Below are 15,247 nucleotides of genomic sequence, written 5' to 3'. Positions count from 1 at the left end.
TACTATTAAAGTTATGTATATGGACCAACAGTTGTACTGAAAAGAGCCATTGCTAGATTAGATCTGAAGCATCACGTGATATATAGTTAGAACAGAATATTGATTACAGGTTGGAATTTGATGACAAGATGGTCAGCAAAGCCGTAAAACTCTTTCTGTTTTGAGATTATTTTTTTTAATCAGGAATTCATTTTATCTGAAAGGTTTATAATGGTGAAGTCAAAAAAGACAAATTTTAAAGGGTCTTTACAGGTCTTTATAATTATTAAAATTTAATAAAATATGAATAATTGGTAAAAATAGCTGGTAAATTTCTCTGTGTTGCCTTGCTTTGCTAAGCTGGATATATTTGTGTGAGTAAATTGTAATTGCACTAAATGTGTGACACAGACAAAGGGGAGATTATGCAATTCATTACTTTGTTACATGTGTATTAGGAAATAGCTGAAAAAAAGTTTTCTTATTTTTGTTTTTTCAAATAATTCACTAAAAAATCTGCGATTTCTTTGAATTGTGAACAGTTGAAAATAAGAAAAAGAAGAGTAAGTTTTTTTCCCTTAAAGAACTAAACAGTTTATTAAGTTTATTAACTGAGACAGGAATATGATGAATGCAGCTCATTCATTTTTTTATTCAGTGAAATCTGTATCTTTGGTTGCTGATCTCTCTTTGCTTTATGATCTTGCTTGCAGTTTTGCACTTTAATTGAAGGTCACATGATGAGCATATTTCATTTGTCTTTTAGTCATGTGACAAGAAATCCATTAATTGCTAACCGTTTTCTTTGTCTGTCTTCCTCTGTTTACTGTGCACAAAATAGATCCAGGGCAGGTTGCTCAAGCTTTACAAATTCACCAAGCCAAGGAGAATGACCTTGAAGAGTCAAAGGTCAGTGATGTTGCAGAGGTCAAGGGCACAGAAACCATTAAAGAAGGTACCTGGGTGTTGTAATTCACAGACATAATTATATATATATCCCTCCTGCTTTTTAGCTTTTGTTTACCAGTTTCACCTTCACAACACAAAGATCACTGTACCTAAGAATTTTTTTATGCATTGATAAAAGTGCAATATGATAATATGTATAAGTGTATTGTATGATAGAATACACACAGTTATCCAGAACAGAAACTCACACTGCTTTAAAGAAGGTGACAAACATTTGGTACCCAGTAATAAGTACACCAGAAACACAGTTAAATTTGAATGGAAAATCACTTTTTTGAATGCTAAAAGACTAGTTAGACTATTATCATGTATTGAAAAGTCATTTAATATGTAAGGTAAGACCCTTTTAAGTCTATGAATGTAAGGTATATTGTACTACAAGTATTACATTAGTTTATGGAATGTTTCACAGAGAGAATCTTGAAAAAGACTAAAAAACTCTATTTCATGGTACTAATGTGAATTCTTTTGTAGTTTAGAATGCTAGTATGTGCATTTGAATATTGAATGCTTAGAATTCTGTTAGTTAAAAAAGTAATGTATTCTGTGATGGAATCTTTACCAGGTCAAGTTCCAATAAATGCATAAATCTTTATCAATCAAAATTTAATGTTACATTGTACTGCATGTAAATTCATTAATAAAAGAATTTATTCCACTAAAGATTAATTATTAACTTTGTGATTTTGATTTTTATCTTTTCTATTCTTGGAGATATTGTACAAAAATCTATGATTAATGAACACTGTCAATGTATGATGCTTACTTCTTGTGACACTAACACTTTGAACTGTTGTTTTCTTTCAGTTGGTTCACAAGAGGATTTAACTGCTGTAGTAACTAAGCATTCTGGTGGTAAGTAGGTCAAAATGGTACAGGCACATAATGGGGGAGGGAGGCAGACAACATGGAATAGGTTTCAACTTTTAACAAAAGAAGTTTTAACAATATTTGACCACTTAAACAAAAAGGGGGGAGGGGGGGGCCCAAGGCCCCCTCCTGACACAACACAACATGGCCATGGTAAACTGGTTGTGTGATATTGCATAATTAAATTACCTTGATGTGTAATATTGAGAAATAATTTTTCCTCCAAAGCCACATTATTTTGGAACTGAAAAATCTCTAGTCATTATTATCCTTCGAAGATGAACCCACCCACAAAATTGTTAAAAAAATATTTTGAAAATTTCATAATTTTTTTATTCAGAAAAATTAGAACTAGATTCAGTGGGTGATTTACCAGATGCTTCTTCAAAACTCACCCATCTTGGCAAAACACGGCCCAAAGGCCCAAATCGGCGACGCCCATCTGCCCGCCCACAGGAAAATGGGAGGGAGGCCAGTGCTGGACTAAAGGCTGATGAGGGTCTAGACTCATTCTTCACAAGTAGTAGCACTGGAGAGATCACCACAGATTTAGGGACTCCCAAGTCTAGCAAGTCTGATAGGAAAGAGAGTGTGGACAAAGGGTCAAACAAAAAGAGTGAACCTCCAGCAAAGTAAGGAATTAATGTTGGGATACACATAAACCATGGCTTGCTGCATTGGATAATGTATCATTTATCTGAATAACTGTTTTTTTTTTTATTTTTCTCTGTCTCTGCATAATTTCGACTTTTTTTGGTCACCTGAGTAACCTATTGCTATCTGTTTTCATCCATCGTTGTGAGTTGTGCCTTAACATTTGAACACTTTCAGCTTCTTCTTTGGAACCGCTGAACCAATTCCAGCCAATTTTGGAATATAGCATCTATAGGTGAAGGGAACAAAAATTGTGAATTTGGAGGCACTTCCCCCCAGGGGCATGGAGTATGGGCCAAAACCACTTAAATTAATGCAATCTTTACAAACTGTCTTCTTTACTCCTTGACATCAAGTAGTTCAGTTGTTTGCATGATTGTAATAAGCATTGAGTCTTCTACCAAAATTGTGAAATTCATGACTCCAGGGTCGGGGTTCTGGTGCTAGGTTGGGGCTATATAGAACATGTATTAAAAGTGTGTTATTTCTTTGAAAATCTTCTTCTCTTCTCCTGGGTATTTAACAAACTAACTAAGTACATAGTTATGATGAGCAAGGGTGCTTCTTCCAGAATTGTGAATTTGATGGCCCATGGGTCAGGGGCTCTGGTTTTAGGGAAGGGATCTATTGATTATATAGCGAAAATGCATTAATTCTTTGGAAATCTTCTCTACTCTTGGGTATTATTTAAACAAACTAAGTGCATGGTTATGATAAGCAAGGATGTTTTTTTCCAAAATTGTGAAATTCATGACCCCAGGGTTGGGGGTTCTTGTGAAAGGGGGGGGGGGCTCTATTGATTATGTAGTGAAATAGCATAGTTTCTTTGAAAATATTCTTTTCTGCTCCTGCTTATAATTAATGAAACTAAGTGTATAGTTATGATGAGCAAGAGTGCTTCCAGAAATGTGAGTTTCATGGCCCCTGGGTCAGATGTTCTGGTGTAAGGGTTGGGTTCTATTGATAATATAGTGAAAATGGATTAATTCTATTAAATAATCCTGTCTGCTCCTTAGTGTTGAGCAGATACACAAAGTGCATAGTTATGATGAGCAAGGGTGCTCCTTACAAAATTTTTAAAACTCGTGGTCCCAGGATCAGGGGTTCTGGTGTTTCTCAGTTGGGGGTAGGGCTCTATTGATAATATAGTGAATTTTTTTTAATTCTTTGGAAATCTTCTAGTGCATAGTTATGATGATGAGGGTACCTCTTCCAAATTTGTGAATTTCATGACCTTGAGTTTTGGGTTGTGGTGTTAGGGTATGGTTGTGTTGAATCTGTAGTGAAAATGCTTTTTTTCCTTGAAAATCTTCTCTGCTCCTGGACATATCAGTGGCAAACAGTGTAAAAGTTTTAATAAGCAAGGGCATTTTTACCAGAGTTTTGATCATCTGGACCATTTGGTCAAGTGTTCTGGTCCTGGCCAGGGTTTTATTAATTTGTATTCTACTGGGAGAAATTATTCCCCTTTGCCATACATTTTTGATAATTAATCAATGTAAATAATGTATTTGAAATGTTGATATAATAAGTGAATTATTTAAGAATTATATTATATAATACAGAAAGTACATTCATAGTTTTAATGATTGTAAGTAATTAATAAATAAAACTGAGACAAAAATAACTTATCTTGTTAAATGTTCTTCAAAGACCAAGAGAGGCCAATTTGAGAGTTTATGATAAAGGGTTGTAAATAGTACAGAAGTACTAATAGTTTGTTAATATACTGTATGGTGATTGTGATATATGGGGGATAGATTAGAACATAATTTATGAGTTGTTACTGAATACTAGACTTATTACATCATTGATCCTGATCATCCAATTTCTCTTGCTTTTGGGCAACAAAGCTTCATCTATCAGTATATTTTATAGTCTATGGATCCTCTAAATTATTGTATTATACTAAGGTTACCATTAAGGACCTTGGCCCTCTTGTTATATAATTAAGCTTACTTTTATTTATACATGTAATTGCAATATTACGTTAAGTTATGATATTTTTTTTAAAGGCCTACAACAGAAAAACCAAAGAAAAAAGGTTTCTTTGGTAGGAACACAGGAAAAGATACAAAGGACCAGTCAGAGGAAAAGCAGGAGAAGGCTAAAGGGTGGATATACTGATTTATTGTAGTCAAACTCTTAATATACTGGATATTCATTGTATCATATGGGTGGATATACTGATTTATCATAACACACTCTTAATTTACTGGATATACACTATATCATAAGGGTGGATATACTGTAGTCACACTCTTAATTTACTGGATATTTATTGTATTATATGGGTGGATATACTGATTTATTGTAGTCACACTCTTAATTTTCTGGATATAGACTGTATCATAAGGGTGGATATACCAATTTACTGTATTCACACTCTTATATTACTGGATATACACTGTATCATAGGGGTGGATATACTCATTTATTGTAGTTACATTCTTAATTTACTGGATATACACTGTATCATAAGGGTGGATATACTAGACTGTAGTCACATTCTTAATTTGCTGGATAAACACTGTATCATAAGGGTGGATATACTGTAGACATACTCCTAATTTACTGGATATACACTGTATCATTAAGGGTGGATATACTAGACTGTAGTCACATTCTTAATTTGCTGGATTAACACTGTATCATAAGGGTGGATATACTGTAGTCATACTCCAAATTTACTGGATATACACTGTATCATAAGGGTGGATATTCTGATTTATTGTAGCCACACTCTTATATTACTGGATATACACTGTATCATAAGGGTGGATATACTAGACTCTAGTCACATTCTTAATTTACTGGATATACACTGTATCATAAGGGTGGATATTCTGATTTATTGTAGCCACACTCTTATATTACTGGATATACACTGTGTATCATAAGGGTGGATATACTGAATTACTGTAGTCGTATTCTTAATTTACTGGATATACACTGTATCATAATGGTGGATATACTAGAAAAACTCTTATTTTATTGGATATACACTGAATCAAAAGGCTGGATATACTAGACTGTAGTCACATTCTTAATTTGCTGGATATACTCCGTTACTGTATCAAAAGGCTGGGTATACTAGACTGTAGTCACATTCTTGTTTTGCTGTATATACACTATATTATCATTCATTGTTTTTATGGATACCCCTCACCTATATTGAAATAAATGGGAACTCTTGTATTTCATCTAAATTAATAATTTAGCCTTATAGGTGCTGTTCATGTATCACACTATGTAAATATATTGATGTATTTTACAGGGGTGGAATTGGTAAATTTTTTGCTAAAAAAGCCTCTGAAGTCAAAAGATCAACCTCAGACAAGAAGGATAAGACACCTGAGAAACCAGAACCTGCAGCTAAAGGAGAGGAAGTTGGTACTGACATCCAGGAAGAAGAACCAGAAGCGGATACTAAATCAGTCACAGAAAGTAAGGCATTTATGGAGTTTTCATATATGTAGTGAAAGCAAATTATATGGATCAGAATATAATTTTGACATTTTTTATGTCACGTGAGGATCTCAGGTGACCTATTGCTATCTGTTTTCTTCCATCATTTTGCATCAGTCATAAACTTTAAAACATTTTATTATTATGATTGCAATACACTGTAGACCCCCTCCCCCTCTCATGTTGCCCCAGTGGGACCATATATAGACTAATATCAGCTTTTAAAGGTGGTGCCTAAGAAAAATTTGTCTGGCAACTAAAAAATTACATTGGCGGCTAAATATCTTTGCTAGCACCTAAATTTAGGGGTCACATACAGTTTGCCAATGGGTCGAGAGTTCTGCTTCTGGGCAGGCTTCTATTGATTATATAGAGAAATTTATACTCTACTTTGAGAGAAGTTATTCCCCTCTGTTATTCACCTATGACAATCACTATAAATAATGTAATATTGCTAGGTCAATCCAGTGAAAGAATCATACAATAGTTTTAAATGTGTAATACAAAAAGTACTTTTTTTAGTTTTAATGGTCAAGTAGACTTGTAAAAAAATAGATAAATAAAAATGAGACAAAAATACCTTAGTAGTACATTTGTACATTAAAAATGCTATTCAAAGTCAAGAGAGACCAGTGCTACAGGGTTTGTGCTTGGTTTACTTTGTGTATACAGTCACTATTGTGTTGTTTACTTAGGTTAGTGACTAACGAGAGTGTAATTTGCACTGTCACATACAGGCAAGCAAATTTCTACTTTATCAGCTCTTATTGAGTACCAGACAAACCGTTTTGTTGATTCCTGATCTTCATATTTCTCTCGTTTTTGGGTAACAATATCTTTATCTATCAGTTTATTTTGTTTGATTAATATACTTATTAAAATGCCATTCTATGGATCCTTTTACAGGATTATGTTATACTCAGGTGACGGTAAAGGCCCTTGGGACTCTTGATTCAATTTTAGATATATTTTTGAAAAGGACTGTTTTCTGCAATGACCAAAATCTGGCCCAAAAATCAAACTTTGATGGAGAAATAAACCATTTTGTTCTAAATCCGGAGTATATGCAGACTTGAGAGCATTACTTATTTTCACCAGCCTTGACGTCATATGTTAAATATGATGTCAAGAAGATGACGTAAATTAAAATTTTTAGCTCACCTGAGCTGAAAGCTCAAGTGAGCTTTTCTGATCACATTTTTTCTGTAGTCCATGTGACCATCTGTCTGTCTGTAAACTTCTTGAAGTTGAAAAAAAAAACATTTTCATGTAACTTTACAACAGTTTCCCTGTATTATCTCTAGTAACAAAATTACTAGGGTCATTTTTACATTAATATGAATTTGTTCAGATTCTACTCCTGATGCAACCCCTGAGAAAGAAGAGGAAAATAAAGATGAGAAGGAAGTAGAGGACACAGCACCTGAGGAGAAGAAGGAGGAGCCTCCCAAAAGACGACCTCCAGTGGGAGGAGTCGGAATCATGGGTGGACCAATGGGCATGAACTTCTTATCAGAGATGAAAGCCAACAAACGATTCTCCACTCTGGTAAGTGGATGTAACAATGGAGAGGAAAATTAAGTATGGTTCAGAAAATCCTCTATTTTTATATTGAATCAAATAAATGTTAGTGTATTCAACTGAATCAGCTATAAAAATATTTATTTGTACAAGTTTGGAATTGTGTCTTTAAGAAAAATCTCTTGTTAGCAAAAGAGTGTATTTGTATTTTAAAGAATACTATTGTAATGGATTTACAGAATATAGACAAGGAGGAGAGGAAGCCAACAGTTGCTTTACTTCCTCCAGGGAAGAAATCCCCATCGAGCAATCTCCCTCAACCCCAGAAAGAGACACCCAAGGAAACTCCACTGAAATCGGTGGAGGAGACAAAAGCAGAGGAGGCACCAAAAGTGGAAAATCCACCCAAAGAAGAGCCGAAAGAGGAGCCAAAAGAGGAGTTAAAAGAGGAATCCAAGAAAGAGGAGAAGCCCTCCACTGAGGAAAAAACAGATACTGAGAATAAAGCTGTAGAGAAAGATGACACAGAAGACAAACCAACCCAGAACTCGGCTGAGGAAACTAAACCTAATACAGCTGAAGAAAGTAAACTCAGCCAAACTGAGGACAATCTAGCAAAGCCAGCCCAGGATAATAAACCTAATCCAGCAGCAATGTTGGGGAATGTGCTTAGTCAGTCGAAGTCTAAGCCATCACCTACTCCTCGGGCAGCTCCAAGGAAGATTGCTGAGGACTCTGCTGACTCCTCTTCCTCACCACGGTCCTCAAGAACATCCAGGGGTATGTACCTTATTGATAGCAATCCACTTATTATGTTAAAGTTTATATCTATATTTTTATTTCATGAAGTTAAATTTTTCTACTGCTTTTCACATTATTTGTTGAGCAGTCTTTCATTTGAATCAAATTTACCATACTGTTAAAGTGATGATTTTTAGAAATATGTTTACATGTTTTCCTAGTATATTCTGAGCTGATGAAGAATTTTTTAAGAAAAGGCTCCCTTGATAATATTCTTACTTATCACTTGTGGTTCTTGTATAAATATTTCCAGAACTTTTCACATCTTCAAAGCATGCCTCTCAGTAATTGATTAGCAATTGTTCTAATGATCAGAAATCAGCATGTGCAATCAATTGCTGTCTCTGTACTTCATAATAAAATCTCCAGATGCAAAATGAAAATTAATGGATCTGAAAAATTTCAGAAAAATACATAAAGGAAGGTTATGTGAAATATCTGGACAGTGGTTTTACTCTCTGCTGATTCATGTAACATGGATGTTTTTTTTCTTTCACTGCTGTTATTACAGAGTTCCCTGTATCTAAACCCTTGCCGCTGAGGCCAAAACCACCACCCAAAGCTCCCAAGCCATCAGGCGTGGGTCGAAAATCGGAGGAATGTTAGTGCCACTAACAGTTGTTTACTTTACTAAAATATAACAGAAAGTTACTGGAGGGATTGATTAATGCCAAATATTCTAACATTCAAAGTTTCAAATTTAATCATAAATCTTCATGCTTCTCACTGCTTAATATTTCTTTCTAATTTTATAACTTGGCACCATGTATCAAAATTGTGAACGACATTCATTTATCAATTGTCATCTAGCAACGTGTTGAACATGTAAATACCGAGATATTGCAGTTCAATCACTTATTCTGTTTTCTTGATATTTATGTGTACTTATCTTTTCTGTCTTTTTCTTCACTGTAATTTTCTTTGATATAGTCAAACAAAAAGAGAGCCCTAAGGAAGGGATTTTGAAAAAAGAAGCACCTGCTGAGGTGGACAAAAAATCAGCAATAAATTCCAGTCAAGACGATGACAGTGGAGTAGTAGTGGATTCCGCAACACTCCGGTTGTCTGTTGGAGAGAAAATTAAAAGACTGAGCCAGAGATTACCGGAACCAGAGCCTTCGTCAACTTCGAGCAAAACAAGTTCACTTCCCAAAAATGTTTCATGTAATTTTCTTTTCTATCTCAAATACATTAGACAGAGTTTACTGCATCTCATTGTAGAATTTTAAAGATTTTTAAAAAAAATATATTTATTCTCAATAACATACCGGTACAACAAAATATTGAGGCAAAACTTCCACAGAAGCCCTCTGTTAATACCTCACCTGGGGAGCCAGGAGCTCCCTGGATTGGTATTTTTTCAATATTTAATTTACAAAATTATATACACTAGATGAAGAAAAATACATGTATATATATCATCGTTAACATTTCATTTCTATACATATACATAATTATACATCATTGTAAAATATTTCTTTTGTAAATAAAATAAATATTATAGATGAAATATCTAGGTATATCTATATGAAATACTTATCTTATTTATATACTTATCAAAGTGCATACAATCAAAACACAAAGAAAATCACATTTGGTCAGCTAACTTTTTTAAAAGATGTTAATTGGATTTAGCACTTATTGCGTCCTTTGCTATTAAATATTATTATGCTTCCTGTCAGTTTGTCTCTATATAATCAATACCCAACTATTTTCGCATAGTGTTCCAAGGATTTATATAGCGTAAGCATACTATGCCAAAATAGTGCACGGCTGGCTTTTCAAGAGAAAATGTAATAAGCACCCACGCTGGGGATCGAACTCACGATCTGGAGAACGTCAGTCCAACGCGTTACCGATTACGCCACAAACACCGCTACTTTACAGAATGTATTTTCAAGTATATAAACGTAGTTTTTATACATTTGTCACAAAACAAGAAATAAATGAATATAATTTCTTAAAGACTAATATTATTGATAAGGATCTTAAAGAAAAATTCTCTAACAAATAATGGAATTTATCAGTAACCAAAATTGCAACGTAACATGAACTGGTTCTTCGGAGTCAATAAAACGCTTTTTGATATAACGCTTGATTAAAGAATGTTCAAGAAAATTTTCATTTAGATTTAACGTCTGCAAACAGGTTTGGGATTGAGAATTTAATTAAATTGTCGTATACAAACAACAGTCAGCATAATAATTATAATAGTGTTATTATTTGGATGTACTATGCCGAAATAGTAGTCAGGGTTTGACACATAGTGCACTCGCCTCCGGCTCGTGCACCATGTGTCAAACCCTGACTACTATTTCGGCATAGTACATCCAAATAATAACACTATTATATAAATACTGATATAATGATGATTTTAAAAAAAGATAACATTGCATTTGCATTTATGTTTTTATTTTGCAATGTACATTTCATTTTATACTTATATATTTTGTATCCTTAGCTACAATTGATATTACATTATTAAAAATATTTGTTGTGTCGTTAAACTCATTAAAAAAATCCTAGAACAATATTTTTTCAGGATATATTCAATTTCAATATTTTAGATTTCTTTTGGAATCTGAAATTTAAAGAATTATTTGTATCAAATGTAACTTGCTATATCCTTCCACTGCACTGAATATTATTTTGCATGAATTCATAATAATATGTACTAAGCATAAAGATTATAGATTATATTGTTTTCCATACAGCACTGTCTAAATCAATGTAAAAATTTAATACATTGCAGAGGGTAGGTATATTTGATGAATTAATCTATCTTTGCAAACGACTATTGGTTGTTTGTAAAAAGTTTATGTCCCTTCTTTGATTTACAGTGAAAAGTTCTCTGAAATCAGAAGTCAAAGAGAATGGGGAGTCTGGAAAAACAGATACTGATAAAGAACAGGAAAAATCCGAGGATTCCAAACGTTCTTCTGACTCGGATAAATCTGAGACATCGGGCGAAAGTGCAATAGAAAACACAGAACAAACTGATGAAGAAATCATGGTTTAATCATATGGTCATCTTAGTCTTAAAATATCATTAGAGGGCAGGCATCACTTATTCATTTATTTTTTGTGAAAGGAAGAAAAGATTGTATACTGTCAGTGTCTTATTTTAAATTCTTGGTTTTAATATGATTTTGATTTATAATACCAAGCCAAAAAGTCATATATTTTTTTTATAAAGAAATGTTATAAATTGTTTGATATATGTGAAACATTTTCAAGATATTATGGTATTTACTATTATTTAAAATCTACTTGTCAGATTATTTTACTAATGATTGCTGTGGGAGCTGGAATTTTGTCCAATTGTTGATTTATGTTGCTGGTATGATGTTTTTTAGGTAGTGCTTGTGTACTAGAATTTTGATGTATAATCTAAATTTGTAAAAATTGAAAAAAAGATACTAACTCAGTCATTGAATAAATAAGAAGACTGTATACCCATGAAATTGAATTATATCAATTATATATGTAATTGTGCTTAAGTGAACAGATATATTCAATCTGTATTTCTTTAGTGCTTAGAGATACACATTTACATGTGGATGTGCTTTTGTACAGATATTTAAATTTCTTTTTTTTTGTTTATGGGTAAAATTTGTTGACTTATTCTTGTCTACATAACTCATTTGAACATGTCATCTACATGTACAGTAAAACTTACATCTAAAATCTGGATCTTTTGTATTCTGAAATCTTGCTTATAACGATGGAAATTTTTAGTCCCTTTCAGACAATATAATATCTTAAAATGTCTTATTCCAAATGCTGTGTAATCTGGATGGGGTGTTTAGGTTAGGAAGTTTTACTGTAGTACATGTATATTGAGAGTCTTACTGTCTAAAGTGAAGTTTTCATGGCAAGGTGGCACCTTTCCAGAACTTTCTGTAATTATGTGTACATGTGATTGATTCAGAATTCATAGAAATTATTACATTTGTACTTTTGTTTTCTCTTACAATGTCTGTGATAGATCTTTGTAGAAAAAATCACCAGCTTTGATGAATATGATCCACATTTTCTTTTAACTTCACCATCAATTACTGTATATTAATTGTCTTACACGTTGTGTTCTTTTTCATCTTACATTTGTTTTGTGTATAATGTGTATTTCGTATAAAGCAATAATTAATCATGACAATGAAGTGTACAGGTAGATGTGTAATCTGTTGATGATAGATTTGTTCTTGATCAGAAGCATAATCTTTTATCCAGTAGAGTTTGTAGTCAGCTGGCTGAGCCAGTAACACGGGCACAGCTGAGGCCCCCTATTTATCTACAGGTACACTGGGTTAATGTATTATGGTGCTGTTTTCATTTATACATTTAATAGGTCTTATGTCCTAAATTAATCATATACAGAGCTATGCTTGGTGAGCAAGACCTTGCATTTGTATTGTCATAATATTGTTTGTGTATATAGTTATATTAAAAAGACATAAATAATGCTAGGCAGAATTCCAATACAATACCTCTGTAATATTTCATATCTATATTAATGAAACGAGTACTTCTCAAATATCTACACATACAAGAATCATTAAAATTACAGTAATTATTGAAATGAAGGAAACTAAAATCATCCACAATATATTCCATCATTATATGTATTTATTTAACAAAAATAGTGATTGTACATCAAACAAACAAATGGTTAAAACATCCAAGTACCAACCTTCAGGTTGTGAGATAATTAGTTTTATAAAGTAATATAGATGTTATCTGAGAGTAAGCCATTAAATTTTTTCTTGTGTCTAAAAAATATCAAAATTTTGAATGCTGCTGTCAATAATTTACAAAGGAGGGTTAAGCAATCCACTGTACCTGTATTATAGTTAAGTTTCTGTGCTTAATTAAGAACTGTAAATTGTGAAATTTTCATCTGAAATGTCTTCCAATTCATTATGCAACTATACTGTGTCAGCAGCATTAAATAAGCTCAAAATTCAAGATTAGATATGTCAGCTGGTTTTTTTCAGAATTGATAAAAATTAGTTAAACTCGTTTATTATTTGGACAAGATTTTGATAGATATACCCCTTTGACATTCCTAATCTACTGTTAATATTTATGAACTGCCTTGACTGTTATGTTATTTTCTGTGGTACTAATACAAGTTATGTCCCCTTGACTTTGTTATACGAATATATTAAAGATTTTTTTAGTGAATAGATATTCATTCGGTTTTTGTTATGTATGGCTAGATCAAAAGAAAATTGATTGGTATATCGCACAACTTTTTCTAAAGGAAATATTACTGGTGCAATTTGACATCACATGTAAACTTCTCCCCACCCCCCCAGCCTTAAGGGGTCAATTCTAGTTCAGCATACTGCTGGGCACTTAAGCTGCCAGGTAATCAGCATGATAAGAATAGGGAAACAAAAAAATGTTCAGTATTGGGGAGGGGGGATAAGAATACTAGAATTATTATAAAAATTCTGGGGAAAAACTGCATAATTTAGAGATCAAATGAGATGTGCTCATGTTGATCTCATTTGTTGCAAGAAATTAACTACAAGAGGCCCTTGAGCTTTGATGGTCATCTGATAGATTTTGATTTCTCAAGCTATGACCATCACCACCTGAACCTGGAACTTGGACCTCCCCAGTTTCTTTGGTGGTAAGCAGAAGAAAGTTGTTGATTCCCCCTTGGTGGGACACCAGTCCAACACAGGTTAACCCCCAGCATAAAGCAGAATCCCTTTCAGCTGGGTGGACTAAGATAATGCGGATGATGTGTCTTGTCCAAATATACACATCCTACATCAGATAACTTAGCCATACCCCTAATAAACAAAGTGGGCATGATGCACAAAGGAGGATAGCAATAGGTCATCTGACTCTGTGACCTTAAAATACACTAAAGAATGGAAACTTTGCTAGATAGATGATCCAATTACAATTTGAAAATATACATACCTTAATTACTTTTTTCCCATGATTATTATACTTGTGCAGTGTGAGCACAAAAATGGATGATCATAGTAGTTTCTTCCATCTTTGATCCATTTGCCTCATCCATTGAATGCTGTTTTTAACAAATTTTATAAACCAGTAACAGTATAGTTTCAAAAATACACTTGATACAAAAAAAAAACAACAACAAAAAACCCATCTAATTTTTGTAATCAACACATTGGTGAATTGGTATCAAGTGAATGACTGCTAGGTCTTATGCCATATCAGCTTCCAGGTTCAATATATAAAATAAAACTGGATAAAGTTTGAAATCCAATTATTTTAACCTGCAATAAATCCATCTAAACTTTCATTCTCCTTTTTAAAACTGTAGATGAATTCTTAAATTAGTAAACCATAAATTGTGAAGACAAGAGACCCATGGGCTTTGATGCTCTCCGGAGTATCTGAGTTTCTCTTGATAAGACCCAACTCTGTCCCACCTAGAATTGGAACTCTAGACTAGTGCAACCTGAATTTCACAATTGAATGAGGAATTTCACTATTATATTTGTGAAGCTTGTTCCTAGATGATTAGGAATAGAAAAGCATTTTAGCTCACCTGAGCCAAAGGCTCAAGTGAGCTTTTCTGATCAAAATTTGTCTGTTATTGTTGTAGTCATTGTCATAATCATTGCTTTTAAAAACTTCTTGCAATTTCATCATCTCCAGAACCATGAGCCAATTAATTTTAACCAAACTTGGCAAAGAGTATAATTTGATGAAGGGGATTAAAGTTTGTTAAAGTGAAGGGTCATATCTCCTTCAAAAAGGTGATAATCAAGGATTGGCTTTCAAAAATCTCCTCAAGAACCACTAGGCAGAAAAAATGAAACTTGAATAAAAGCTTCCTGACAAATTTAGGTTTGTTCAAATCATGGGCCCCTGGGATACAGTGGGGCCTCAAAAGGTTTTATTAAATCTTCTTAGGAACATCAGGGCCTTGATAAGTCATGGAAATATCCTCAGATACTAGTAGTTTAGCTTCAAGTTTGTTCAAATCATGGCC

At 33.3% G+C, this 15,247-nt stretch overlaps 1 protein-coding gene across 10 annotated transcripts in view; it reads left to right on the top strand.

Annotated features, from left to right (window-relative positions):
- Positions 1 to 13,452, top strand: part of LOC133197713 (F-actin-uncapping protein LRRC16A-like) — a 51,106-nt gene extending 37,654 nt beyond the window's left edge. For 5 of the 10 annotated variants that reach the window (XM_061333885.1, XM_061333883.1, XM_061333884.1 and 2 more), the window contains 10 exons: positions 821 to 934; positions 1,756 to 1,803; positions 2,159 to 2,450; positions 4,488 to 4,586; positions 5,750 to 5,919; positions 7,292 to 7,488; positions 7,701 to 8,241; positions 8,774 to 8,863; positions 9,193 to 9,426; positions 11,103 to 13,452. In XM_061333885.1, the coding sequence (XP_061189869.1) occupies positions 821 to 934; positions 1,756 to 1,803; positions 2,159 to 2,450; positions 4,488 to 4,586; positions 5,750 to 5,919; positions 7,292 to 7,488; positions 7,701 to 8,241; positions 8,774 to 8,863; positions 9,193 to 9,426; positions 11,103 to 11,281 (1,964 nt within the window). In that variant the 3' untranslated portion in view covers positions 11,282 to 13,452. Of the gene's footprint in view, positions 1 to 521; positions 543 to 820; positions 935 to 1,755; positions 1,804 to 2,158; positions 2,451 to 4,487; positions 4,587 to 5,749; positions 5,920 to 7,291; positions 7,489 to 7,700; positions 8,242 to 8,773; positions 8,864 to 9,192; positions 9,427 to 11,102 lie in introns of all 10 variants that reach the window. The other 5 variants (XM_061333890.1, XM_061333889.1, XM_061333887.1 and 2 more) reach the window with 2 other exon arrangements.
- Positions 13,453 to 15,247: the final 1,795 nt, after the last annotated feature.

This window comes from Saccostrea echinata, unplaced genomic scaffold (assembly GCF_033153115.1).
Source record: "Saccostrea echinata isolate AGI-Se365-2 ecotype Australia unplaced genomic scaffold, CSIRO_AGI_Sech_v1 ptg000030l, whole genome shotgun sequence".
In the NCBI taxonomy this organism is placed as follows: domain Eukaryota; kingdom Metazoa; phylum Mollusca; class Bivalvia; order Ostreida; family Ostreidae; genus Saccostrea; species Saccostrea echinata.
The sequence above is the reverse complement of the archived record's forward strand: the minus strand, read 5'-3'. Positions and strand labels throughout refer to the sequence as shown.